Source organism: Megalops cyprinoides, chromosome 3 (genome assembly GCF_013368585.1).
Source record: "Megalops cyprinoides isolate fMegCyp1 chromosome 3, fMegCyp1.pri, whole genome shotgun sequence".
Taxonomy (NCBI): Eukaryota; Metazoa; Chordata; class Actinopteri; order Elopiformes; family Megalopidae; genus Megalops; species Megalops cyprinoides.
In genome coordinates, this window is record NC_050585.1 from 20285038 (window position 1) to 20312587 (window position 27550).

Genomic DNA, 27550 nt, shown 5'->3' on the forward strand with positions numbered 1-27550 from the left:
GCTAAAGGTATAAGAGAACTGAGAACTTGCGTGGTTTAAAAACCTCTTCTCCCTCTGACATACGTGAGTAAGAATGTTCACGATGTTATCTGCCCACTTTTGTCTTTCCCATGATATGTAATATGTTTGATTGATTTAGTATCATTTGAAAGCTCAAATGAATATTGCTCGAATACTTCAAATGATTTTAAATGTCAAAATATAACAACCGATCAGTCATGTTTTAAAGGAGGCATCCTGAATTATACTGCATCTAGATTCATAGATCCTGGCTGCAGGTCAGTGTAGGGTTAAAGCTACTGATATGGACTGCTGTATACCTGGTGCATACGTGATGACATCATCACCATGGAGATGAGTTTGGACTTTGGCTGTCGCAGTTAAGATGTACTAATCAGTGGTCTGTTTATACTCGCCACTTACTTTGAACCAGCGTTTCCCGTCCGTGGTCGTGGGGCTACAAAGCTGGTTTTTATTCCATCGGAGCTCTCTGTTCACTTGGTTTCATTGAGCTGTTAGTTGAAGACTGATCTGCTTTTAACACCACTTCACACATACCTGCAATTGGTCCTTTTTATAGACACTGCTGTTGTATGTGTTCCAACAGAAGGAACCACGTAAAGGTGCTTCTCTTTTTATTTCCATCCAGCCCCTCAGATAAAATTCAGGCAAGGATTCACCTTCAAGTATTCGTCTTCATTAAGAGTGTTTCATCAGTGGAACAATGAATTGCACCACCAGTTAAGTTTAATTGAGACATCTGCCTCAGATTTCCTCAAGGGACAGATACGAACAAAAATACATCAAATTAACAACTTGATATATTTTTTTATTAGTACACACACTCACCAACTGCAGACTTCTTTCCCCATATAACAGACTAAACAGAGGGATATCAAATTTAGATCAGCGTTCAATTAACAGCACCAATTAACAGAGCTCTGCTGGAAGTAAAACCAGAGCACACAGTGTGGTTCCTGGACCAAGGCTGAGACCCACTTTAATAATCAGACTGATCAGACTGTCAAATATGTAACAACTAGGAGCCATTCCTTCACACACTATTTCTGGGTTCAGTTCCGATCCAGCTACCCTTGTGTACTTAGGTTTTACTAACATATTTTATGCTCCGTTTGGTCATATTTGTAGTTTTTGTTAAGACAGGTTATTTTCAATCTTTGTATTTCATTTATTAGCAGGTTATTTTTAATGTTGGCCATTTAAATCCTTGTTTCATGTGTCTGTGTGGATGAAGGCTTTTATGATGCCTTTTAGGCTGGGTCCCTCTTGGCACGATATTCTTGAAGGAGCTTCATTGGTGAGTAACTGATGCATACAGATACATTAAAATAATGTCACTCTCTGCAGCTGCTGATGAGGCAAGCAAACAAACACAGACAGCCATAGGCACAGCTGCAGGCAAAGCCTCAGACGCCATCAAGGACTTTGGACAGAAGCTGGGATCGTCATGAACAGGAAGTGAACATGAACCAGTGGTACAGGCCATAACAAACCAAAATGGAATGAACTACAAAATAAAGTTAAAAAAAAAAAAGTTTGTAATTTTTTTTTGGTTTGTGAATATCTATTTAGTTACACCAGAAGTCATCTAAATGCTGATTTAAACAGTGCCAATACTTTTGACTCAAGAATCTTGAAATCATTTGGTAATTGGCACCCAGTGGCTTGATCCACCATGAGCACTGGTTCATAACATAGCCATTGAACTGTTTGAATTATTTTTGGAAGAGGTAGAAAAGAAATTGTAATTTTTCATTGTGAAGAGTGTCATCGTTCATACATAATGTATGTTCATCTGACATAAAGTTGTAAAAAATAAAGTTTATTAGATAAAGTATAACGTTTAATAAAGAATTCTTAAATGTGCAGATTTGTTTTTTTGCTGACTGGACAATACAGTCCTATAAATATTACTCATTCATTGTCTAATGTGCGTCTCCCCCACACTCCTTCAATAGTAGCTGTATCTTGTTTTACCACTAGATGGTGATAAGGAATGGTAGGCTCAGCCCCCTCAACAGTGCTTGTTTGGTTCTTGTTTTTACCAGCATTGAAGATGGATGAGGATGTTGTCATATTCCTGCCTGTGTATGCTTGTCATTGTGATAATTCATGAATAAATGCAGCTGCACTGGTGCAGTTGATACAGCTGCATCTCATAAAGAGTTCTGATGAGTTTGCTCCAGGCTAAGCTTGATCCATTTTTCATACAGAGGGGATCATTCACCTACTCTGGTTTATTTTACCACCACTGATTTTTCTTTGAAAATATATTATTCATATTAGTAAATATGTTCAGGAAGGTTGCAACTTCAACAGTCAATAGTTGAACTTTCAACATAAATATTCATCGTTTTCCCCATCAGTAAATCAAACAATAGGTACTGATCAATGCTTGAAGCTATAGCAACAGTAATATGAGCTATAATAGTAATGGAAGTATTGCAAAAGCAATATTAATTATACCAAATTGATTGTACTTTAGTTCTAAGGCAGACTCTCCTATATACCCTAGATTAATAATTCATGAGGAGATTACATTATGTTACTGGCACTTATCAGATACTCTTATCCAGAACAACTTACATTGGTTGCACGTTTTTTTTTTTTTTACAATGTTATCCATTTATACAGCTGGGTATTTAATGAGGCAATTATGGGTTAAGTACCTTGCCCAAGGTTACAGCAGCAGTGCCCTAGTGGGGAAATGAACTGGCAACCTTTCAGTTATAAGTCCTGCTGCTTAACTACTATGCTACACTGCCGCCCCAGATTTAAATGGAAAGGCATACGTTGTTCCCATATAACAGATTTGTGAACAAAATTATACGTTGTCATTTTTGTATTCAGATCTTTAATAGGTAAAATACAGACAGTGATGCCACTGGATGATTTACAAAAAAAACAAAAACTCAAAAAGAGGATATAATTCTACAACATGATTGCACTTGCCACACATTCATCAATAAACACTGGAATAATGTAAAATCAATTCTGTTTGTACACTCTTAAATACAATGCATATTTACCACATACAGTTGCAGACCTTGGCTCTTGTTGGACTAAAAACCTTATGGTTTAAACAGTAATGTTTAATCCCTGAGTTTTCCAAGCCCATTGACCTTCCTGAAATCTTTTTCCTTGCTGTGCAAATCCCTAAAACTGTCACATAATTGCCATTGGAGGACTCAGTAAAAAAACAACTAGGATTATGTTTTCTACTATTAATTTATCAGGACATATTGATAGCTATGAATAATGAATGCTTGAACCAACAACAATTAAGAAAAAAAATGATGTCTCTAAACAATCTTCATAAAACAATTTAGGAAAAAGGAAATGTAATTACAGATTTGTATGTCAAAACAGCAATATACTGTATGTATGTCTTTTCAAGAAAGCCAAGCTGAATTGGTTACCATAGTTTATTGGTACATATACATTAAATGTAATCACCACAGTCAGAGAGTAGACTAGGACAGGAAAAGATCAGTATGTATTAGCCTGACAAATATGTTTTCAGACTTTAGGATGAATTCACTGTAAGACAAGAAGACAAAGTACAGAGACATAAATTGTATTGTGAGAGCCTTACTGGAGGGACTGTGAAGTACTATGAAGTACCATTACTTCATACCAAGTAACATTTTTATTTTAATTCAATTGGATTAAAATGTTTATTTTTGGACATTTTGCCTTTTTTCTCCATGACTTTTGGAATTGCCAATGAAGCATTAAGCTTGCCTGACTGTGACACCTGCTGCACTTGTTTAGAAAAAGTTGAAGCGAGTGATTGGGAATCCTCTGATACCCCCCCACTTACTACAAATCCCTCCCAGTGCATAACTGGAGAGTGAAAACCAATTGGAGGATTGGCACATCTCTCACTGATGACAACTGAGTAACTTGCGAGCTACCAAGAGGTGCTGTTGCACTGTGTAAACCTATCCTTCTGCAGGTGAGCAAAGGCAATTATGCAGACTACAATTCACGCTTGGCAGATCATAGCTTTACCAGCAATGAGTGGCTTTACCAGCTAAGTCATTTTGGACCCATTTGTTTTTTTCTAATAGCTGCAATGGCTCCTAGGGTTAGAATGGTGTCAGGACCCAGGCAATAGGTATGTAGATCCGTGGTGTCGAAGGCAGGTTCACAGGTCTGTCGTGTTCAGGTCCGATGTTGAGGTGTGCAGCAGTTAGGATGGAGTTCACAGGTCTGTTGTGTTCAAGGCAGGGTTCACCACACCCTGCATCTCCCCAGGTCCCTTTGTCATGTCTCGCTGGGCGAGGGCCTCCCCCAGGGGCTCGATGTAGCGGGGGTCACTGGTGTTCTCCTCATCTTCCTCCTCAATCATCTAACGGGACACAACACAGACAGACCACAGAGAGCCTCCATTCAGCTGTATCACAGTGTGTGACTGTTGCAAACATGACTGCCTGTACCCACCTTTTCTTTAATATGAGGATTACCTTTCCACAGGCCAATGTGTTTTATTCTTAATTTACAAAGATGAAACCATGAATCTATGCTTTTGGGATGTTTTCAAATAAAATCAATCAAAATGTATTTCCTTTTGAAGATTTTTTTATGTGCAGTTGTCATGGGACTGAGATACTAGGCACTGCACTACCCTGAACCCTAAAATCGTGCACTTACATGACTGGTCTAGAACATAGATCCTGTTAATGGTGTGGAGCAGAAAAAATACACAAATTCTGAACATAATTTAGTATTTCCTTTTTGTGAAGCAAATCTATCTTGAGGAATTTATGTCATGCAATTCTGTTGTACCATTTTTCAGAGATACAAAGATCAAAGTTGACTTTCCTTTGATGGAAAAAGAATACACATTTACAATAGAGATAGTGGTAGGACAGCAGGAAATGTGTCAGGTAACAGATTAGTTTCTGACATTTTTTGCTGAAAATTATTCTTTACCATCATAGGCACTGTGTCTTTCTCAGTCATGTTCATATCAATCTCCAGAGAGTTAACACTAGAAACAGAGGAAACAGTTTCAGTGTTTAAATACAAAAAACATACGTGCACATTCATAAAATAAAATCTCAATATGATGGCCATGATCTCAAAAATGATGAGATCATGATGCAAGCATGATCTCTGCAGGGTAGATGTGGAAATCTGCTTCAAGAGTTCAAATGAAATAATAATACTGCATGGAATACATCTATTACATACATCATAATACTCTATGATATATAATATCTGTTTTCTAGAGGGTTATCTGCAACAGGATAAGAAAAACTCAGGAGGAAAATATTGGAATGTGAGATTATTGTGTACAGCATGCATATTTTGACACAGATGTGATATAATGTGACAAAAGATTAAGACACAAGGTTTTATTCCTCGAGACAGGACTGCTCTTCTTATTTTCACAGCTCTTTGGTGACATTCATAGAGTTTTACTTATCTGAGAACTCTGCATAATTTAGCACAGGGCTAAGATACCATTGGCCTGCAAACTAATTGCTGAATACATTTTGAAAAAAAAGAGGCTTACATCACATACTGCATATGATTAGTGAACCCACAGACATACATTGTCAGGAGAATGAGAAGAAAAGGAAAGAAATACAGTTTTACCTTATTCTGTCTGCATTCGAGCCCTCTTCATCAAAGCCCAGGTCAGTGGTAATGTCAATGTTCATATTCAGCACTGGGTTGGCTCTAGAGGATAAACCAAATGAAGCATGTTCCATAAACATAGTGCTAATTCTTTATCATAAAAGCATGGCACAACCTCTAATCTAAAACACACCGCACTACAATCCAGCACACCTGAACCAGCCATGGTTTTAGCATGGAAATAGAACATGTACTCATCAGTGAGGGATTTCTCTGATTATTGTATTGTTATACATACCTCATGGACGTTCTGAGGTTGTCTCATCGAGTTTAGCTTTCATTGCTCTTACAGTCTTTTTAAAACTTTGCGTAATTTTAGCAAATTCAATTCTGATGCAGTTTTTGTCTGTACATCCAAATCTGTTTGGTTATATGTTTCCTTGAGCACTATCCTTTAAAGTGGTCTTTGAAATGTTCCCTGTACAGACGGGCATTAGAAAAATAAAATTTGATTGATTTATTTGCTGCTGTTAAGCATCCCTTTTTTGGTGGTGGACTCACAACAATTTCAGAGGTGTTATATTATGGCTAATCACAATGTTTAAAGATATATACAGTATCCACACCGTATTTTCAGGTATGGTATGGAAGGTATTCAGAACAATAATTCACTCCTCATCATTTCACATTCTATCTCCATTCAAGAGCACAAGTGTAAGTCTAGTGCACATTTGCATTCAAATGAAATGATATAGTTTACCAAAAAAAAAAAAACAACAACATTTGAATATGATAAGAAACTGTGTTAGAAGTTGTGTCTTCTCTTTTGTACTTAGACTTCCACTAAAAGGCTTGTATTAAAACTGCTTCAGATTGGGCCACACACATCTCACCGTTCACCTTTTCACACATGAAACAACATCACCTGTGGCTAGCTGACTCCCCACCCCCACTCCCCTCTGAACTGGGGGTTGGAGACTCACCCCTCCACTGAGTATTTGTTGGTTCCAGGGACCACAGGCCTGTGGCCTTTGTGATTCTCTGCTGACACCATCGCAGCAGAGTTCATGGCTTTGGCTGCCTTTAATTTCCTCCTGTAGCTGTAGGACAGCAAGGCACTGGGTTAATACTGAACACCTCATTGGGGTTATGCAGTTCTGTTGTCCCAAATATCATTATTATTACAGTATATGTATGGTGCAGCACAGAGATGCATGCACTGTCACACCAGAAGGTGACACCGCCCCTTAGGGGTCAAGATAAGAGTGCCATTGATTACCTTGGATAGGCACCCAGCTCAACAATGTCTATCAATTGGCTCATGTTACCATGGGTACTTAAGCAGGTTGGAATACAATGCAGTTAAAAACTGCAGACATGTTTGCTACAGGAAGTGACATCACCTTTTGAATCAGAACAAGTATGATTAGCTCACTTGACATAGAGACCTTGGTCTTTAGTCCCTAGTTGTGTTTCTTCTGTGTGGTTGCAAGAGCAGAGCTTTGATTATCCATTTGGTTAGGACTTGGCCTTGCAGGTTACTATCTAATTCATTTGAATTGTGTTTTTATTATCATTATTATTAGGTTCTGTTATATGAAGGCTATAGGAGGAGCAGTGTGGCACAGGGATATGGAGCACTGCTCATAACTAAATGCTTGCTGGTTTGCTGGTTTCCCTGCTGGGGCACTGCTGTTGTACCCTTAGGCTACCTCCTATAGACTTCATAAACCTAAACATGCCTCAGTAAATATCCAGCTGTATAAATGCATAAAATTGTAACTTATGTGTCACGCTGGATGAAAGTGTCTGCTGAATGAAAATAATGTAGTGAAGGTGTACAGTATAGAAAATAAATAATTTTGTCAATGCATAAGTCTATGAATTTCCTCCTCCAATATAAGTATCTGTTGCTATGACAGACAATAATTACTACTACCATAAGAGCCACCACTGTGATAGGAAAGGTTGAATTCCGCCTGGATCAGTAAACAGAATTGCATTCCTGTGTCACTTAGTATTGAACTATTACTTTTTTAACTCATATAGTGCATTTACATATAGTGCAAGCTGTAATGCCAAATGTGTCTTTTACTGTGATAGTATCTAAGTAAGTAATTAAGTATTTAAGCTATGCTTTATACATCCTGCACTTAGGCCAGCGGAAGTCTAACTTTTTTAGTCCCCAAAAACATCCCCAGCTGCAGTTAATCACATGTTTTAAGACATTATTCACAGCAGACTCCTTATATTTTGCACACTACATACCTCCTCTGAGTATAAACAAGTGACATCATCATGACGATCAGCACAATGAAGAGACTTGCCACCAAGCCAATCAGGACAAACAACACCGGGTCAAACACCTTCACTTCTGGGCCTGGGGACACCTATAACATAAAGGGAGAGAACAAAGGAACTCAGTGAGGCAGTCTGCTTCTAACTAACTGATGAAGAAAAATGATCTTGGTAATTGCAACAGCATGTAATCTGTCATGTTATATTGTGAGTGGATCCATTCTGCGCTCCTGTAGCCTATGCATTCGTTGTTTCTGTAGCTGATTTCCCTTTTGTGCTTACGATGTACGTGAGGCCGTACTGTCTCAGCACGTTGGCGTAGTACAGGTCCTCCTGAAGAATCCGCTCCACGTTGTCAGAGTTAACCGCACTCCCATTGGGGTACACAAAATATGCCCCCAGCAGTGTGACTGCTGAAGCTCTGAAAGATGATTACTGAAAATCATTTACACAAGAATATGCACCGATACAGCTTAACAGAATAACCAAAACAATATTCCTCTGTATTGCTCCATAAACATACAAGTCCATGTCTACAGATTGTACAGATTCATTTTTCATACATTTGTCTTCCCTGAAAGTCCTGTGAATTATTTGTGATTCAGAATATACTTGTATTACTTGCAAGAGGGAAACACATTTCCTACCTCTCTTCCTGGCTTTCCTGCACGATTTCCATAATATGAACTGTGGCTTTTGTGGCTGCTATCAGAGCCCTAGAGTTAAACAGAGAGTTCAAATACAGCAACAGTCAATACTGTTGTGAAAAGTCGAATGCTGGCAAATTCTAAAAAGCTTCATGAAGCAAAAAAAAAAAAAAATTCAATTTCCATGCCAATGACTGCACTCAAGAAAGCAACACATTGTTCTGCCACAACACCCATTTATTCTGTCCCACTGAATACAAAAAGGGATAAAATACATCTACTGTAAATGCCTGCACTTCAACAGCAATGTTCATCAACGCAGTATAATCATCTTTCAAATTTCTCCAACTCCCCTCTCCGTGACATTTATTGAGACTTCAGGTTCAGGTAGATACACTGCTTTCATGGGTCAGTGTCAGCAGAGCACTTCAATGTGTTGTCTGTCTTATGTCAATTGATTCTAATTTTTTCTGTGGTTTTGCATGTCAGATCTTTTGTTACTGTGTCTCCCCAGATGAAAGTCAATAAGAAGAAGGCCCAGGAGAATCTGGTATGAAGAACAGAATGGCAATTCAAAACAAGTGTTTGTGATGTGTTGATTTGCTGTGATGCAAAATTCATAATATGTATTCTGTATTCTTTGTCTCCAGTTTTCTGCTCATGTCTCCATTCAGCTTCCTCCCTCTTGTATTACAAGTATGAGAAAACTCACGATTGTATCTTTTCATTGTACCTGAGGTCAAACAACCTACTGTCTGCCAAATGAATAAATGTAAATGTAATATATATATATTCTTACATATCCTGCCTTTGAAGGTATGTCGCAAAATGGTGTCCAGAAAGATGCTGTTTGAAAATAAAAACCAAGGATACACAAAGCTAAGTGTAAATCTGGCCTATAGTAAGCACACATAAGTCTTAATGATAGGATATGAAGTCAAGCTCTTACCCTCTAATTGAATTGATGTTTTTGTTGATTTCGTCCACTCGTGATTCAAAACGGAGGCCAACGCGGAATGATTTGTCGACAGTGTAAATCTGCCAAATAAAAGGATGAGGTATGAAAATTACGGTGTACTTTGTGTGGTCCAACATGCTTTGTACATATCATACTGTCAGGTCAAGAACCAAAGATTCAATTTCACATTTCATGTGAAGTTGCCCTCTATATTGCAATTTAAAAATTGAACAACATATTTATCAGTGCCTTTCTTTCAATATCCTAGATGCAGTATTTATGCGCATGTCCACAGTAACAACTTACCACAAGCTTTGTGGTTGCTTTAAGTGGTGGCTCTCCACTGTCTTTGACTTCAACTGCTACCAAGTATTGTCCTTTTAAGTTGTTGTCTAGGGTGCCCAAGGACCTATGAGTGTTTAATGTACATATACAGGCAAATGAGCATTCTGTTAAACAGTCTGTAGTCATGCATTCATGGATATGCATTGATTTCAATTTTCAAAGCTGAACTGGAAAAATTCTAAAATTTCTTCAGCAAAAATCTCATTTTAAAGGTCATTCCAAACTGAAAATGCAAGATTGTTAACACTCTCAAAAGTAGTTGCTGAAGATATATTAATCAAGTTCCGTGCAATATAAAAGCAATCCATTGTTATTAGTAGTATTACTATTAATATTCTAAGTGCCATTTTAAGCAAAGAATGCAATGCTGCTAATGCACTGATACATGATTTTCACAGCTATCTTTACCTTATAGTTCCCAAGTAGTCATCTGTCCGTGCAGTGGTTTCAGCATAAAAGATTTTCCCCATTGGCTCCTTGCGATTATCAGTGTGGATTATTTCAACAGAAAGCACTTCAAACTTCATCTCCATATTCTTTCCAGAATCCAGGTCTTTTGCCTTCAAAGTGTATACAACATATTGGTGAGGGGTTGAACTTAGATCAGGTTTTAAATGAACCAATGTATCTAGGGCAAGATAGTCTACTCATAATATTGATTTAACAATAATATAACAGTTTCATCATTCAGTAGTCTATGGATTTATTGACTGCACATCATATTTCAATTTATAGAACCTATAGTGTCACCTGCGATGGAGTATGCTAGACAACACAACAGGCGAATTTGTCTCACATTAACATAATAGTAGAAATCTGTCCAATCAAAACTTACTTTTGAGAAGTGTTGTCTTACAGTTATAACTTTTATTGAGTTGCATTTGTGCTTGAAACATTTGCTTAAATGGATAATTAATCTTTTAAAATGTGTGTTTATTGAAAATTCATCAGACTTACTTAATAACTATTGAAATGCTATCCTTATCAACAGAAGAAATATAAATCACATTTCTTCAAAAATAAAAATGATGAGTTAGGCTCTGGGGAAATTCAGGCTTTCAGATTCAGATTCATTCAGACTTCAAGCAGAAGTGAGATCCAGTAGGAAATGAATCCCACCAATACATGCAAAGCACATTCAGAAAATTGTATTGAGTCATGGAGGCATGTGGTTAGAGGTAATTTACCCATAACTAAGTATTAAGCATTAATATAGAGGACATATTAAAAAAATATTATCGCAACCAAGTGGCTCAACCAGTAAAAGTAAAAGTGCAAGGCGGAGCACTATTGCAGGGGTTTCATTCCAAAGGATGACCGGGAGCAAATCAAAGTGGTTTCCGTCTGCCAGGTGATACAGGGGAGAAGGGTTTAGTGTGCTGCGCTGGTCATCAGTGACCCCCCCCAACTGGTCAATCAGGCACCCGCAAGTCTCCTTTCATGAAACTGTGCGTGAAGTATCCTTCAGCTCAAGTCTGTGCAAGTGTATCATGGAGATAATAATGTGTAAAAAAGGGTCATGGGACAGAATCTGGGACATTCTTATGTATGTTATCATGTTTCTGTACTGTTGTACTTCTGTTGTGTATAGTGTATAGGCTGTTCTATTCTATTCTATTTTGTGTCAACAGGCTTAACAATGTCAACCAATTTGTCGATTCAATCTGTAAAATACCAAAATGCTACTCACAGCAATTCGGGCAACCTCGGTCCCCTTTTCTGTGCCTTCTGTCACAACAACTAAAGGAAAATAAAAAGTTTCAGGTGAAAAAAACAGTTAGCTACAGTGGCTGTTCTAAGAGGCCAACAACTATTGTAGCCACGTTTCTAATGAACACATGGGAATTTGCTGCCTTATTATTATTTTAATGGGGAACTGGCAATTGTAAACACAACTTGTAATTTGCTCTACAGATAATATAACATCAGAAAATGATGGAATCCTAAGGTCACAGTTTTATAAATAAATATGAGATGTGAGAACAAGAAAATACATGTATATAAAATATATAAAAATACATAAAAACATATATACCAAACATTGTGTCAGAAATTATGAATTGGGGAATGTTGTCATTGATGTCATCAATGTTGATCACCAGTTTTCCTGGAACAAAAACAAAGAATTTAGTCATCCGAAAATATAAATGATCTAGTTATTAACAGGATGTTCATTCAAGTTTCAATTTACACACATGGATCCAACAAGAGAACATAACATTTTGGGGGGACAGTACTCTGTTAAGCATTGGAAACAATATTAGAATCAACTAGATTTGACAAAATTACCTACCTGGAATACTGTGGTTCTCTCCTTTCTCTGTGAAGACATCAACCGCTTGGACTTCCATTATAACCTGGTCACACATTTCATAGTCAATCACAAACTCCTCATTCATCACCACAGCTCCGGTGGCTTCCAGTCTGAACCATTCCTCCTCGCAGGGTCCAACGACCCCACTGCATCTGCATGTGGTGGTGAGCAGATTGTAGACCAGAGAGTGGCTGGTGTCCAGGTCAGCCCCCACCACCCGTCCCACCTCGCCAAGGCCTGTCGTGTTCTCCTTGATGTTCATCATCACCACGTCTGGCAGGGTTGGGCGTTCATCGTTCACGTCGATGACATGCACCATCACCGTGATCACGTCGATCTTCTGGCCCAGGTCGGTGGCCTCAACCTTGAGGTTGTACGACTTCCTGTGGCGCTCGTAGTTCAGCTCGACATCAGGATCGACGGTGATGTTGCCCATGTAGCCCTGGTCCTTCCCCTCGAAGTAGGCGATGATGATGAAATTCCCGAAGCTGCCGTCAGCGATACGGAAGGATATGCGGTTGTTCATCTCCGTTTGGTCCAGGTCGCGGGCAAACACAGAGCCCACAAATGCACCTGACAAAGGGATAGAAGCACAAGTTCATTCAGACATTATCAGCCATTGCAGTTGTTTGAAACAATAAACATAAAGCACCTCACAAATTTTAGACCTTTTTAATTACATTTATTGCAATTAAAAATCAAAAGCAGTAACAGTAAACTTGTGGTAAGATATTTTAAATAACATGTTCTGTGAAGAGTCCTTCAGAGTATCTACTGCACATGAAGCCTTGCTTTGAAGATTGCTTTCATAAGCAGTGCATAAAAATTCACAAAATCTCAAAATGCACACTCCCTTAGGGTATGATATGTCACCACCCATACTGTAAATGACATCATCAGGACATTCTGCTTGGTATGTCATGGTAAACCTATATTTTTTACATGGCACAGTGATAGTTACATAGCATAACTTGTTACCATATATGGCAGTAGGGGTCAATAAATAACATCAAGTAATTCCACCCACCTTTCTCACTTTCCTTGACAAAGAATTCATAACTGGGAGATTTAAATTTTGGAGTATTGTCATTTATGTCCTAGGAGGCAAAAAAATTAAGAAATTTAAAAGATGATGACTCATAAACTATCACAGAATGAATAATTTAAGGTTACAACCTACTGTGATTAGGCTATGTTGGTGATGGGGCTTGGTGATTTGAAATGAATCATGCACTCTTTCATATCTGTGAAGGTAATGACTTTATCTGCATAATAGGATTTATCAACTCCAAATGCCAATTAAAGCTGCTGCTTATATACACACTTATGAAAAAATACACCTTGACTCTAATACTCAATCTTAGTCTATATAATAGCAGAAACTTTGCAATGGTTACACTTGAATTAAGGATAAATTTTAGATTTAGATTTATATTTGAGTTTGAGAATACATTTTCCACGTTTACTAGCTACAGTAGATACATTTCTTATAATAATGATGATTGGAGGGCAGTAAAAAATGTCTTGTGCTTTGATATTTCAAACAAACAACTCAATCTACACATTCAGTACAGGGTTGATGCTACATTCATCTAGACAGATGTAGAGACATACATTACCTCAACATTGATAGTAACAGTGACCCATGAAGACAGAGATGGGTGACCCATATCAAAGGCAGTCACATTCAGGTGAATCACCCCATTGGCTGAGGGGTCGATGGCTTCCCGGTCAAGGGGTCCTTTATTTTTTAGCAAACCGGTGTTGGCGTTAATGGTGAAGTTTCCACTGAAATTACTTCTTTCAATCCTGTACTGGATCTTACTGTTGTTTGTGCCTGGTTCATCTCCATCAAAGGCCTGTGGGTTGAATTAACAAACAGGTGACCCACAATGAGCATTGGAGCATCTGATGTTCCATCCGCAAGTATCACTTAGTTCAATGCTTTCAAAGACAATGCAAAAAAATTATGTTCCAGACAAAAGCTTTTTTAAATGACCATAAGAGTTAAGAATGCTGAAGAAGTAGGGAAATTAGACTGAGAGTGCCACATAAATCTTACATTACATTGTTTTACAAACGATCTTATCCAAAGAGACTCACTACGGTTAGCATCAACCATTTCATACAGCTGCATATTTACCAAAGCAATTCTGGATAAGTGTCTTGCTCAAGGGTAGGACAACAGTGCCCCACCTTCAAAATGGTACCAGTTATATTTTGTGTTAGAAGCAGAGCCAACTTGAATCCCATAGTGGGTGTTTTTGTTATTACATCAAAGAGTAAAGGCGTTTCAAGCTGTATACAATCCAATACAAATGTGTGTGTGTATGAGTCTGTACTTAACACTGTTGTCTGATGACTCAAACATATCAACTCAAACATATCAGTGAGACAGATGTAGAATGGCTCACCTGGATCTGCAGCTGAAGCTCAGCACCGCTCACCTCCTTCACAAAGTCAATGTAAGAATCCCTGGCCATGCTGGGCGTTTCGTCATTAATGTCGCGGAGAGTGATCTCCAGCACTGTGGTCCCCACATTCTTGGCGTTGTCCGTTGCCTGAAGAGTGGCGGAGTAAACGGCGCGGATCTCTCGATCGAGGAGCCCGCTGTCCTTCACTTTGATCCTGCCGGTCTTGGGGTGCACATCAAAGTACTTCAGTCTGAAAAGTGGAGAATGATCCATACATTCTTCTTTGCTGATTTGCTTTTCATGGCCAGTGAAACTTCTATCCCAGTTAAAAATACCCATTAGCCTACTGATGTATTATCAAAGGATTCACTTGAACAAAATAACCAGTTGAGACATGTATAGGTGGGAATACACACGTACATGTACGCAGACATACATACTCACAACAAAATAACCAAAACAACAAAACCGAATGCATACACATGCACATGCACACACACACACACACACACACACACACACACACACACACTCACACACACGTATACATACGTGCATGCACTCTGCCATGATCATGACCTGCTGTTGAGCACTTACATACTCTCTGGCAGAAGTCTATATGAGATTTTTCCCACATCCTCAGTGTCTGGATCGGTAGCCTAAAAAAGGCAAACATAACTGATCAATTCTTTGATGCACAGGTGATACAGTAGGTTTGGGAAACAGCTTCCAGTGAACACCCATGAAATACATTCATGAGAACTAGTGTACAAAATTACTGTAATAGTAGCAACAATTTTTCCGGTACGACTGTGCTCGTCAACTTCTAAGTAGTAGGTCTCGTTCTTGAAAGCTGGGCTGTTGTCATTTATGTCTTTGATCTGGATGGTGACAGTGGCTGTTGAGCAGCAGTCCTCTGTCTTGAAAGTGTCCATGGCAACAACCTGTGAGGTAAAATGAATTATTCTTTTAACCCATTAAAAAGCAACAAGACAGCTCAGAAATCAATTTATTAATTAAACACAATTGTTAAATCTGATTACATTCATCAGTTCATCAGTGTTGTTCACAGAACAATTCTTTGTAAAATACATATTTTTGAAGTTATGTTAAAATGTTCTCTGGGTTTCATTAATGTGGCGTAAGATCATATGCCACATTATTTGACTAGTGACTGTTGACTGGCAACTCCATAAGAGGATAGCGATTTTATACAGGCATCAAATTGTCTACGTCATTAGCACTATGTATCATCCCTAAAAAAACACACTTACTCGGAAAGCAGGTGATTATAAGCGGGTTTGTCAGTCTTATCTACACAGGCAGTCCCAAAGCCCCTTTCCCCAGCTGAGCTGTGGTAATTCTGGCATTGGACAATATCCAAGACCTCTTACTTGGTCACTCACATACATGGCATAACATGCACCCTACCTCCAGAATCATGGTTTGTTTTTTCTCATAGTCAACGTCACTGGGGTTTTTGATGAGGATCTGCACTGGGCTGCTCAACGTGGCAGACGGGGGTGACACATAGAAGGCATCTTTGTCCGGCCCTTGCAGATGTAGCTCAAACCTAGCATTTACTCCCTGAATGAGATAATAATGAATGTGATCAAGAGCCAGGCACTTCCTCGTGAATCATTCTTACAAATTCCCACAGGCCTGCATTTATACTCGGAAGTGGAAGCTCTCAAAAAAGTGCAGAGAAATACAACAAATGCAGTTCCAGGTATCAAACACATAATTTATGAAGAAAGACTTCAGAAACTTACTGTTATCTTTTCTGTCGCAACAAAGGAAACTCAGGGGAATTTGAGTGAGGGTTTTTTTTTTTAAAGATATATTAAATAGACCACAAAAGCTATTTCAATGTGTGTTAGAAGAATAGGAGGACATAGGTAGAATTGGAAATTAGTAATAATAATTTAATAATTAGCAATTAAAAGGTAAATTTCACAATGACCCTAGGAAGTGTATTGCAGAGGTATAAATGTATGGAATGCTTTACCAAGATTCATAGTTGAAGCAGAGGCCCTTAGAGTGTTCAAGAGTACACTTGACAGTGCCAGATATTCTCTAGACAATAGGCAAGTTCATGAGCCTAGTTGCACTGAATGGTCTCTTTTTGTGACTAAACTTCTTGTGTTCATATGCTCTGAGATGCGGTTCTGAACATATGACTTCACATTATAATTAATTTATTTCCTGTGGATGTGATTTATTCTCATTACTACACAAATTCAGAATAGCATGTAAGGAAGCGATAGGCCATAGCTGACCTCATCGAGATCTCGGGCGAGAATGTTCAGCCCTCCAACAGGCACCCCTACGGAGGAATGCTCGTTGATGCTTCCGGTGAACTGCCACGCCTCAGCGCTGAAGTTGCACGCAGGCTCGCAGCTGTAAAACTGAGGCTTGTTGTCGTTAATGTCTCCAATATTCAGCTGCACGTCTGCCGTAGTGTTGGAAATGTCACCGTGGATATTGGGTTTAGTCTCACTGGCCTGAAACACATAAAACATTTCTGATAGGCTTGTCTCAAATCTAGAACAGTGTAAATGCACAAACTTTATGTAGCCTCTGTGCAATGTGCTGATCTAGATCTCTCAGTTAGCCTACCATTTTGCACAAAATTTTTTTTATTTCTTTTAGCCATATGCTATTCAATTGCCAAATCATTAATGAAGTAATTTATTAGACTCTTCATCACTCACCATAACTTGCAGTTTAACAATTGCATCAACATGCAGTAAATCTTCACGATCAAACATAGTTTTCACAGATATGATTCCGCTTTCCTTGTCGATTTCAAAGAGGTCGGGTGCATTTGAATCTGGGGAAGAGTGATCAATATGTTGAAATTTTCAATGACAATCCCATTTTTCACCCGAAATACTAATTATAAGAAATCAGACAACTCACTTTTAATGCTGAAGAGAATCTTGCCATGGACTCCTGTGTCAGGATCTATGGCTCGTACTTGAAATACTGAGAAGCCCTCAAATTCAAAAAGAACATAGATTCTATCTGTTATTCTACATTCAATTCAGTATGCACCCAGAGAGACGGCATCCCTCACAGACTCATTCAGAATGTGATTTCTCAGACAACCGCTCACCACTGCAGTCTGTTCGTTGACCGTGGTTGAATAGGGAAGGTTTAGAAACTGAGGTGGGAGGTCGGGGACGTCAATGACAGTGATGAAGGCGAAAGCTGAACTTGACTGTAAAACATGAGAATCCAAGAGGGGCCCTCCGCCATCCTTAAAGAGAGTAAAGTTCAAAGTTATAGAGGAAGCGCATTGCACAGTGCAACTGAATAGAACGCCTGTAAACTGTTTAACTAGTGACAGTATAACATAGGACAAAGTTCCAGCAAATGTTTAATACTGTCAGAGTAAAGGCAACTCAAGGCTAACTGGCTAGTCCGTAACTAATCAAATAAGTTAGCAAGGATGGCCTTTTACAAGTTATATTGAAAATATGAAATATAATACACCATTTGTTTGTTAGCCAAATATTATTAGCTAAGCCATGTGTGCTCTGAGCTGCATGGTTGAATGTCAACAGTTTAATCATGTACAATTCTACTGCACGCTGTAGTGGACATGCACTATAGGGCTCCATGTTGAACTTAAATAAATCAGATCAGTGATGCTGAAATCTCATTGGCTGCCTTCCAGGACATCGTGTGACATCAAAGTGAATGACAGAGAGAGAGAGAGAAGAGGAATGCTTCGGAGAAGCCAGCGGGGGGTGTTCGTTTTGGGAGTGGGGGAGGGATGTGTCGCTGAAGGTAGCAGCCCCGGGCAGATGAGGTCAGTGCCGAGTGCGCTGACACAACCGATGAGGACAGTTACAAAGATGCACTGAACAAAAAAAATAAACATAACAAAAATAAATAGACCAGAAAGTTCACTCTAGTTTCCCTTGGACCCTCCTCTCCAGGGCCACTGACAGACCCACTGTTCCCAAGACAGCATATCCCCCACCCTTAAACATATTTTATGTAATACCGTTGACACAAAGGTTTATATCATACCTCCTTTCAGCTCACAGAAACCACATTTTTAGAGAGGTGCTGTTCTGTTATTTTTTTCTTCTGTGCATAAAGCAATTTATTCCACATTCATGCTTGCAACACCAAGAGAAGCATTTTCATATGGTATAAGTTGTAGCAGCTGCAGACAAACATGAAATTGTAAACATGTTCAGGGCATGACATGTACCCCCCTCTCCATTCTGTAGTCTGTACTGTGAAATGTTAGCATAAAAAAATCCCAAATTTTCAAAAACCCATATCTCCATAGCAACTAGTGTTCAAAGAGAATGATACAGATAATCCAATAATAGTCACATGTGCTCCTCTTTCCACTGGTATTCCTCCTTGCCTGTCGTTTTGTGTTTGTAGGAGTGTTTGACTCACATCTGGAGAACTAATGGACAGTATCATGACCATCCACACAGATCACAAAACAAAAATTTCAAAATCTGATTCTGAAGTTCTCTGCTGTGTTTTAATCAAGATGAGTATTTGTCCTGTTGGACATGCAGACAGGCATGAGTGTCAGTGTGCATTCTCCTGTGCATTTTTTGCTGTGTATATGGATTAAAAAAAAAAAATCTTACAATAAGGCAACAGCCTTGCATTTTGATATTGAGCCTATTGGCTACCCTACCCAGATAACTACCCTACCCTATTCCACCCCACCCCACCCCACCCCACCCTACTTTGGCTGCCCTAGCCCTAGAACTACCATACCCTACTCTATCCTACTCTACTGTATCCTTTGCCTAAAAACTGACTGACATCTCTGAAAATAAAACAGCCAATTAAGCCATCCTGATTGACCAGAGGGGCCATCATAGAAATATGCTGCCAGTCCGTGAACGGGTTGCTAAGTGCAGGGAGGCATTGTTTATTCTATCTGATTTTTATACTTACTGACGCATTGATTTTCAGTTGGTAAAAAGTGCTTTTGCTTGTATAATTCAGGCTGCCTATCAGTTTGACCTCCCCGGTTCTCTCAGAGATGGAAAAAAGACTCATGCCATCATTTGGCACAACCTTGGAGAAAAGTGTAAAAAACAGACACATGAAAGAACATGCACTACATACACAAATTACACAAATCCATACACACAGACATAATCATTATACATAAGGTGTACATATACTGTGTACATTCACAAAAATCACACATATGAAAAACATGTGGCATGCACAAATTACAGAAATGCTAATTCATTTAACAGAGATACATAGTTGCATGCAAACAATGAGAAAAGGAGAATGTCTTACATCATCAATTTTGTAGCTCACAAGTGACGCCAGGCCATAATCTGCATCACGGGCAGTCACCTGGAACAGAACTGTGTCTACAGCTGCATTCTGGGATAATTAAATGAGAGAACCACTTAAATCAGCTTGCATTCTTAATACCAATCACAGCTTTTCTGCTGCAAAGTCTCCCCTTGCTAGTGCACTTACTGTGGCTGTATGTCTGGTTTTGTGCAGGAAGGTCCAGCTTTTGGGTCAGTGTTAGACTTTGGACCAAAATTTTGAGAATCTCATAGAGCTAGCCATTTTGCTGCACTCACACAATGTGTTACTACTAGCTGGTCTATGTTGCAAATGATATTTCCCCCCGCATAAACAGATTTAAAACTTCTACAGTATGCATTATCAGGTGGTCAGGGTCTCACAGCAGCTGACTTTAATAGCTGATTAGTGGCTTTCCTAGTTATAGCTATGTTTATAGCACAGACATACTGTATCTGTGCAGGAGATACTGTTATATAACAGATTAAGTGCACAAATTAGAGCGTAATGAGGATATCTGAGAGTGTGGATCCGCAATAAGCCATTTAGGATCAGAGACTGAGAGGCCACTAAATGAAACTGCCATAAAGTCAAATGAACTGTTGATGTTTAGTCCAACATTAATAAAAGTTAATTAATACATTTTTAAGGAGATGGATAGGCTGCAAAATTGTGAAAATATATACTACATAGCAACACCACATATTGTAACCTTGGTGGAAACCCTGCCAGGGCCATATACAGTACATATCCCTTAATACAATATGCTAACTTTGCAAAATTCCACAACACACATCATCAGATGTTGCACTGTCGTTATCACATACAGTGCCACTGCATTGAATTTTAATCAACGAAACCCAAACTGATCTGCAGTCCTTTCAAACTAGCAACAGTCATATTGACAGTAACGGTTGATTTAACTTTGACCAAAATGCTTACATAATTTCACAAACTCAAGATAATGATGTCAAAAACATATTGTATGATAATCCAAGTTAATATGATGATCCTGTCAGTATCTTTGGAAATCTAAAAATGTTGAGATTATTATCTCTTGACCTCTTGACATTTTTTAAAAATGGGGAACTCCCAACTGGAAAAGGGAGGCACACACATACACAGAAAAGTGGTTTTGGAAAGCCAAAAGACAAAATAAATTAAAGACAAATATTGATACATTTTTAATGAAATATTTCATCCTATTTAAGATCTTATCAATGCCCTTAGCAAGAATAATATTTAAAGAGAAATTTTAGAATATAAAATATGAGACAGTGGGCTCAAAACCTTTTGCCACTAATTTATGGCAATGCTAGCTCAGATATCTTACATCTTAAATAATAAATAGCCTTGTGCACACTGAACTAGCGTATTAAATCATGCTAGCATGTATAATGATGAATTATATTAACTAGCATCACTTACCTCTAAGACATCTTTATTGAATGGGGCATCAACAAATATGGGCCGGTTATCATTGGCATCATCCAAAATCACAATCAGTGTTTTTCGAACCTGTCCAGATACCCAGAGAAAACTAAAGTTAAGTAACAGTGAATACATATATAGTCAAAGAATCCATCATTGAATTATTTAGATAAATATTAGCTTTTTTACTTACAGCATCGTTCATTCCATCAGAAACAGATAACTCCACGTTAAAGGTAACTTTTTCCTACAAGTCAAAAAACAAACTAACTAAAAGCATGGCCAAAGTCTTGTTTTTCTATCCCGTGTTCACTTTTTTTGCTTGTAATTGTGCATTACACTTTGTTTACTAAGGCTGGTTTGTGGGCAGGAGTAAAATAGTAAATTTTCTTCTACGGTGCTCATCATTCTGTGGCATCTTTCACGTTTACTTACAATCAAACCCGAGCTTTAATAATAAATGGTCACATTTAGTACAATGTTTTTTTACTGATATAATTACTCTGCAGTCATGTCTGAAAGCACTGTTAATTTCAAATGATACTGTAAATATTATTGTTTTTTTTGTTTATACTATAGTTGAATTGCAGTTCTTCCCTCGTATTTGTCTACAGTGGAATACTGCATTTTATATTTCAGAGGACTCAAGACCATTTTCATAGCATCATAGCATCACTCCAGTTTGTAAATAGATATGGTTTAATCATCCTTCACACTCAATTCTGAGGCCACATGCAGAGCTCTGAAGGGTTGCCGTTTGGCCACCCCAGTCTAGTAAATTAAAAACTAAAATGAGGGCAAGGTTCTTACCTCCCTGTCAAGAGGTGACTTGACCGTAACATCTCCTGTGGTTGGATTCACACTGAAGTAGAACCTGTTCTCTCCAATGATGCTGTAGGTTAAAGGATCATTTTCTGCATCGGTTGCCAGAATTGTGAAGGCATAATGGCCTAATGGGCACATAATAAATTAGTCATTAGTCATTAGTCATTAGGCTTCCATAGGTAAGTATTTTCTAACCTGTTATTGTAATAAATCTGCCAGAAATGCAATTTTTGTTTGTTCATTTGAAATGCATCCAGGAACAAAGTGATGAACCTGAATTTAAGGTTTTGTGTGATATTGTTACTAAGAAAAAATCTGTTTGTAGTCTTTTGGTTTGTCTGTGTGAAACTACTTTTTCATTTCAAGATCAAGTCAGCAAACAGATTTCAGTGTTTTCAGTAGTTTATTCACAAACATTTCAGTCCAAAAGAAAACATTAAATCTGCATCCCAAGTAACTAGTAACTTTTTGTTGCTTTAAATTAATTCTTGTACTATATATTACCATGAAATGTTGGGATACAATAACATCACAATTACCAATACAGTTACAATGGTAAACGTCAGGAAGTATACCTCAAGTGTTGCAATAAAAGTCTCCCTATTAACTCCACATACAAATAAACTTTTATTTTAGTTTGAATGATTGAATGGTGTTCATATTGAATAGACTAAATTGGTAAATATGAAAGTCTGATTTATTTTGCTCGAAACACACTATAAAGCAAAACAAAAAGACCAGACAGAAAAAGATGTGACAAACACATACATACCCACTGGTATGTCTTCTCTTAAATTGATTAAAGTCATTTGTATAATTGGAGAGGTGTTCCCAGAAGCTTGAAGACAAGAGTTAGTAAAGCAGTCACTAAAGTAAACAATAGAAGACCACTTTTTTTAACATTATCGGCATTTAGCAGACACTCTTATCCAGAGCAACTTACAATGCTATCCATATGTACAGGTGGATATTTTTAACCAAGGCAATTATAGCTGGATTACCTTGCCCAGCGTACAGCAGCAGTGCCCCAGTGGGGAATTGAACCAGCAACCTTTTGGTAACAAGCCCTGCACCTTACCCACTACACTACACTGCCACCTGTACCAGCCCCTTTACAACATTTATTTTGCCATTCTTTTATGTGATTACAAATCACATAAAAGAAAATTAAAAAAAAAATCTCACATTTCATACAATATTATTTAAACCAATAAAGGCAAGCATGTGCAATTAATTGTGAGCCCAAGTTAAGGAGAAATGGTGAATGAATCCAGCCCTCAGTGTTCCAATAATCAGCCAATCAGCAGCCATCAACAATATGTCAATAGTTACACACTGAAAACTATACTATTTCAGGAATCACTGACAATCTCAGCAGATAACTCAGGGAGCTACTAAGGGGCTAAATAAAGTCATGAAGTAAGTGCAAAAACTTACCAGCTGGGAGAAAGAATGCTAATAGAAGCAGCAGGATATCTGCCACCTTCACCCCCTGTGATAACTGCAAATAAAGAATACTGCTAAGTAATTCACCACAGGAAGGCATGGATCACATGCTCAATTTGCATATTGCCATTATTAACAGTCAAAGAGTGAGATTCATGTCTTTGGAGGTCATACAAGGACCCAGAATGTGTATGCTAAGATACAACATAAACCATGAATCAAGTGCACAGGCCTATCCAAAAATTTGTACATTGAACTAGATTATTTTTGCTGTGATTTCTGGCCCAGTGGAACGGAATTGGTTCTCCCAAAATATAACAGTGGTTCCTGGCCAAAAGAGTAATGTTTTATTACTTCATACAATGTTTTCCTATTTCGAAGTGACTATTTTTGAAGTGATCCAGTCACAGCTTTTTAGTTTTGTTACACAACGCCATGTTTGTGTTTACAATTTAAACTTAAGAAAGTGAAGACATTGCAACACAGCTTTTCTGCATCGTGAGCTTTTGTTAATATTTCATGAATTTGAGGAAAAAACATTTGTATCTTTTATGCAAATACTGACCTGAAAGCAAGAAAAACTGATAAGGCTGATTTGAAATATACTGTACTTCCTTATTATTAATAATAATTATCATTAATTATTAATATCAAAACTATACAGTAGAGTCATTCATAGATTGACAAACCATGATTTACTTCAGAATTCAATATTGGATTTGAAACACAACCATGATCATCTCTGTGCAGTTGTAACTGCAACTAAGCAACTAAGGCAAAGCAAATTCTTTTCATACTGCCACAACAAAGGCAAAAAGATACATTTTTTGTGTAGACTGTTAGACCTAAGATGAAACAAATTCCTTTTGATAATGCTACAAGATATACAAAATTATTTTATAGTGCTACAGGTAAGATTAAAAAAACAAAAACGAATACATACTGCTACAACTATTATAAAAGCAAACTCATTTTGTGTACTGCTGCAGCATTTGTAAAAGGAATTTACTTTGTTGTATCAAGAAAAATCCTGCAAATACAGAAGATTGGCTTACTTTCTCGGCAGCTTTCCCCAACATGCCTTCAGGTGAGTCCCTCTGAATGATGAAAGTGTGAAGGCCAGATAAGTGTTGGCTGGATCCAACCGTGATTAAGAGCTTTTCCAATCAGGCTCCCAGGCTGCAAGTGTTAATCTTTGGCATACAGTGAGAGACACACACAGAATGGAGTAGTCCTTGATTGAGCCTTCTCACTTTGTAGACCCATGATAAATCTGCTTAGGGTGGTGTTGCCAGCTGGTAAATCTGTTCCTAAAAACAGGGAGGTAGACAACTGGACAAGTGCCTGCATATAGCAGCTCCTTAGTTTAACAGTAGGTTGTAAATATCTGATTGTACAGTCCCTGCCCAGCACGTGAATAATAGTGTACTGTCCTATTCTAAACATACAGGATGACCACAGTGAAATATTACACCTTATGCACACTGATCAGGGCAACTGTGCAAGAGTACAATAGTTTATTTTGAACTGCATTTTCATAAAAATTGAAATCCTCTGACACCATGTCTCTCTCTGCCATGCCAATGCAGAAAAGAGAGACTTGTAATTACTTCTGCAATTACACTGTGCTGCTCCTCTTTGAGTTCCTCTCTGTGGTCTGTTAGCTTAATTTCAAGCAGCTATATCAATCTGTGGGCTGACAGCCCCAGCAAACGAGGGTCAGTCTGAAAACTATACAGTGTTACAGCACCTTGAAGTGCAGTTGGGTACAGAGGCACGTCAGATGTCCAGTCCTCTCTCACCCAGGTAAACAACTTGCAAACAGTGCAACTAGCTAACAACTAGCTAGCTAACTAAAAATAAAATACATAGTCTAGCTTTGAGGGATCACAAGAGTCCTGGTAAAACTTGACTCATACCTGGCCTCAGGTGGAGATGCTGTGTTTAATTCCTCCGGGTACCAACTTGCTCATCATCAATATTAAGGATGCAACCTCCCGTTGAAGAGAAACTAACTTTCTGTACAAGCTGTTAGGTTCATAAACATCCCCTCAACCACTACAAACCACACCCGTTTTGGAAAGCAAAGCTAACGAGCTCCTCCAATTAAGCAGCCCCCCTAGAGAGTCCAGTCGAGCAGCTGCCTGTAGTTGTCTGTCTTCAGTTTAGGATTCTCCAGTGCATACTGCTGTCTCATTGTTAACAAACAAGAACCCACTTGCAAAAAAACACCGGCCTACATTCCAACACAAACTGAAAACAAAAGGGCTTTTATGAGAGGAAATTAATGAGTCTACAGTGATCTGGACCGGGTCCTAATGACTACAGACTATTGTAACAGCTATGTTGGGCAATTGGACATTTGAGCAATCTTTCTGCAAGTGTCACCCATTTTACTGGTGATTCAAAGACAGCGCACACATACACAGAGAGCTAGACAGACAGAGACAATAAGGTAAAGGAGGTTTTGTTGAAAAGGAAGTATTGTTTAGATATTCTGAACTACTTTGTATAAATATGATTTAAACTGTGTTTGTGATCAGACTTTGGTTTGGGGGAATGGGGGGTAGCTACTTATTTGATTGGTTCCTTACCTTTAAAACACTTCATGGAAGCCTTGGTGGAAGTTCCATCAAGTAGAGGTCAGAGTCATCTCAGTCTCAGAATTCTATAGCACACTGGGACCCTATGACAAGTCACTTTGTATCTTCCCCCTGTCATTTTGGGAATTTCTCATTCAATCCCCCATACCCCCACCTTGGGATCGCCGCAGCCGGAGCTCATCGTCAGTGGGACTGCTATGGTTTTGCACCTCTGCTGGTTTTGCCGTTAATTTACCTGTGTAGCTGATGAATCCGTCCCCCTGGACACCTCGGGTCATGCCAGGGTCTCACTTCACTGTGGGGTCATCTCACTGTGTTTTTCTCAGGTTTGTTCTCAGGCTAAGTGTGACGTCCTTAGGAGAGGGGGCCTCTCTGCCAGTCCTGTCTCCCTACTCCCTGCAGGCCCCTTCTTGGTAGTAATAATTGTATCCCCTAGACACGACTTCACTCAGCTTCTGTGGGTCGGGTTTCTTTCTGACTCTGGTGTCCGATATCCCAGACCACCTCTGTGTCCACTCCTGCTTTGGGGTGCCCCCTCCATCCCTCCCACTGCTGTTGTTTCTTCGCCCATCCGGATGCAGGCATGCCAAAGTGAGGCTGTTGAACTCCCTCTTCCTGCCTACTCTTATCAGTGCTGTTAAATGAGTGGGCCGCAAAGACTGGTCCATCCCTTTAGCATTGCAATCCATAATTATGTTGTAACCTTGCCTGTTTTTGCCTTGTTTCTTTTGCCTTTCCCATGAGTCTATCCTGGCCATGGAATCAGTGCCCTCCCCTACCTTTCTGGGGGACCCTTGAACCCCAGCTTGTGTAACTTGCTCTGGCTTTAGCCATTTTTAGCCTTTTTGCTAAGGTGGTAGCTCAGGCCTCCTCTGCACCTTTCCTCGATGCACCTGGGCTCAGTGCCTGTTGTTGTTCTGGCTGCCGCACAGTCTTTACCCGAGCCAGTGGCTCCTAAGCTGTCATTAATGAGTAATTCTATTTCAACAGCCCAATACTTTGAGTAACAAGAATGCAACGGCTAAGGTGCTGCCACTTTTTCAGACTCTGGGGTTTCAACACCTGTACCCCACTGCCAATCTATCTTCTGTTCTATGCCCATCATCCTCCAATCTGCCCTCACTTAAATTCCCTATGAATCTCTTCTAGAGTCCCGAGCAGCACACAAGAGACTGGACTTTTACCCCTATGCTGCAACAGACAACTCAGCCTGGAGGTTTTTCTCCCCATTCTGTGCCTCAGGCTCTCTGACAGGTTTCCCAGTTATTTGTCTACTGTTTGGTGCATTTCTCGTCCACAGCTTTGAGGCACAGTGCCTGCTGCCCTCCTGGATCCCT

General features: G+C 38.9%; 1 protein-coding gene across 1 annotated transcript; it reads right to left on the bottom strand.

Annotated features, from left to right (window-relative positions):
* Positions 1 to 4228: 4228 nt before the first annotated feature.
* Positions 4229 to 26491, bottom strand: LOC118774399 (cadherin-related family member 2-like). Its single transcript, XM_036523745.1, has 24 exons — positions 26368 to 26491; positions 22150 to 22289; positions 21337 to 21426; positions 19888 to 19977; positions 19531 to 19653; positions 17705 to 17848; positions 17509 to 17584; positions 17301 to 17419; positions 16866 to 17090; positions 16018 to 16173; positions 15366 to 15530; positions 15184 to 15245; positions 14587 to 14836; positions 13792 to 14031; positions 13200 to 13269; positions 12152 to 12745; positions 11899 to 11965; positions 8556 to 8624; positions 8187 to 8329; positions 7879 to 7981; positions 6594 to 6710; positions 5629 to 5712; positions 4960 to 5017; positions 4229 to 4375 (listed from the first exon to the last, which is right to left on the bottom strand). The coding sequence occupies exons 1-24, from the start codon at positions 26489 to 26491 to the stop codon at positions 4229 to 4231; spliced, it is 3456 nt and encodes a 1151-aa protein (XP_036379638.1).
* Between the last annotated feature and the right edge of the window lie 1059 nt (positions 26492 to 27550).

Coding starts and splice junctions, on each gene's coding strand:
- LOC118774399 (XM_036523745.1), bottom strand. CDS start 26,491: ATGACCCGAGGTGTCCAGGGGGACGGATTCATCAGCTACACAGGTAAA. Junction 15,246..15,365: donor AAATTGTTGCTACTATTACA/GTAATTTTGTAC, acceptor TGCCTTTTTTAG/GCTACCGATCCAGACACTGA. Junction 8,625..11,898: donor TTCATAATTTCTGACACAAT/GTTTGGTATATA, acceptor GTTTAACTCTAG/GGCTCTGATAGCAGCCACAA.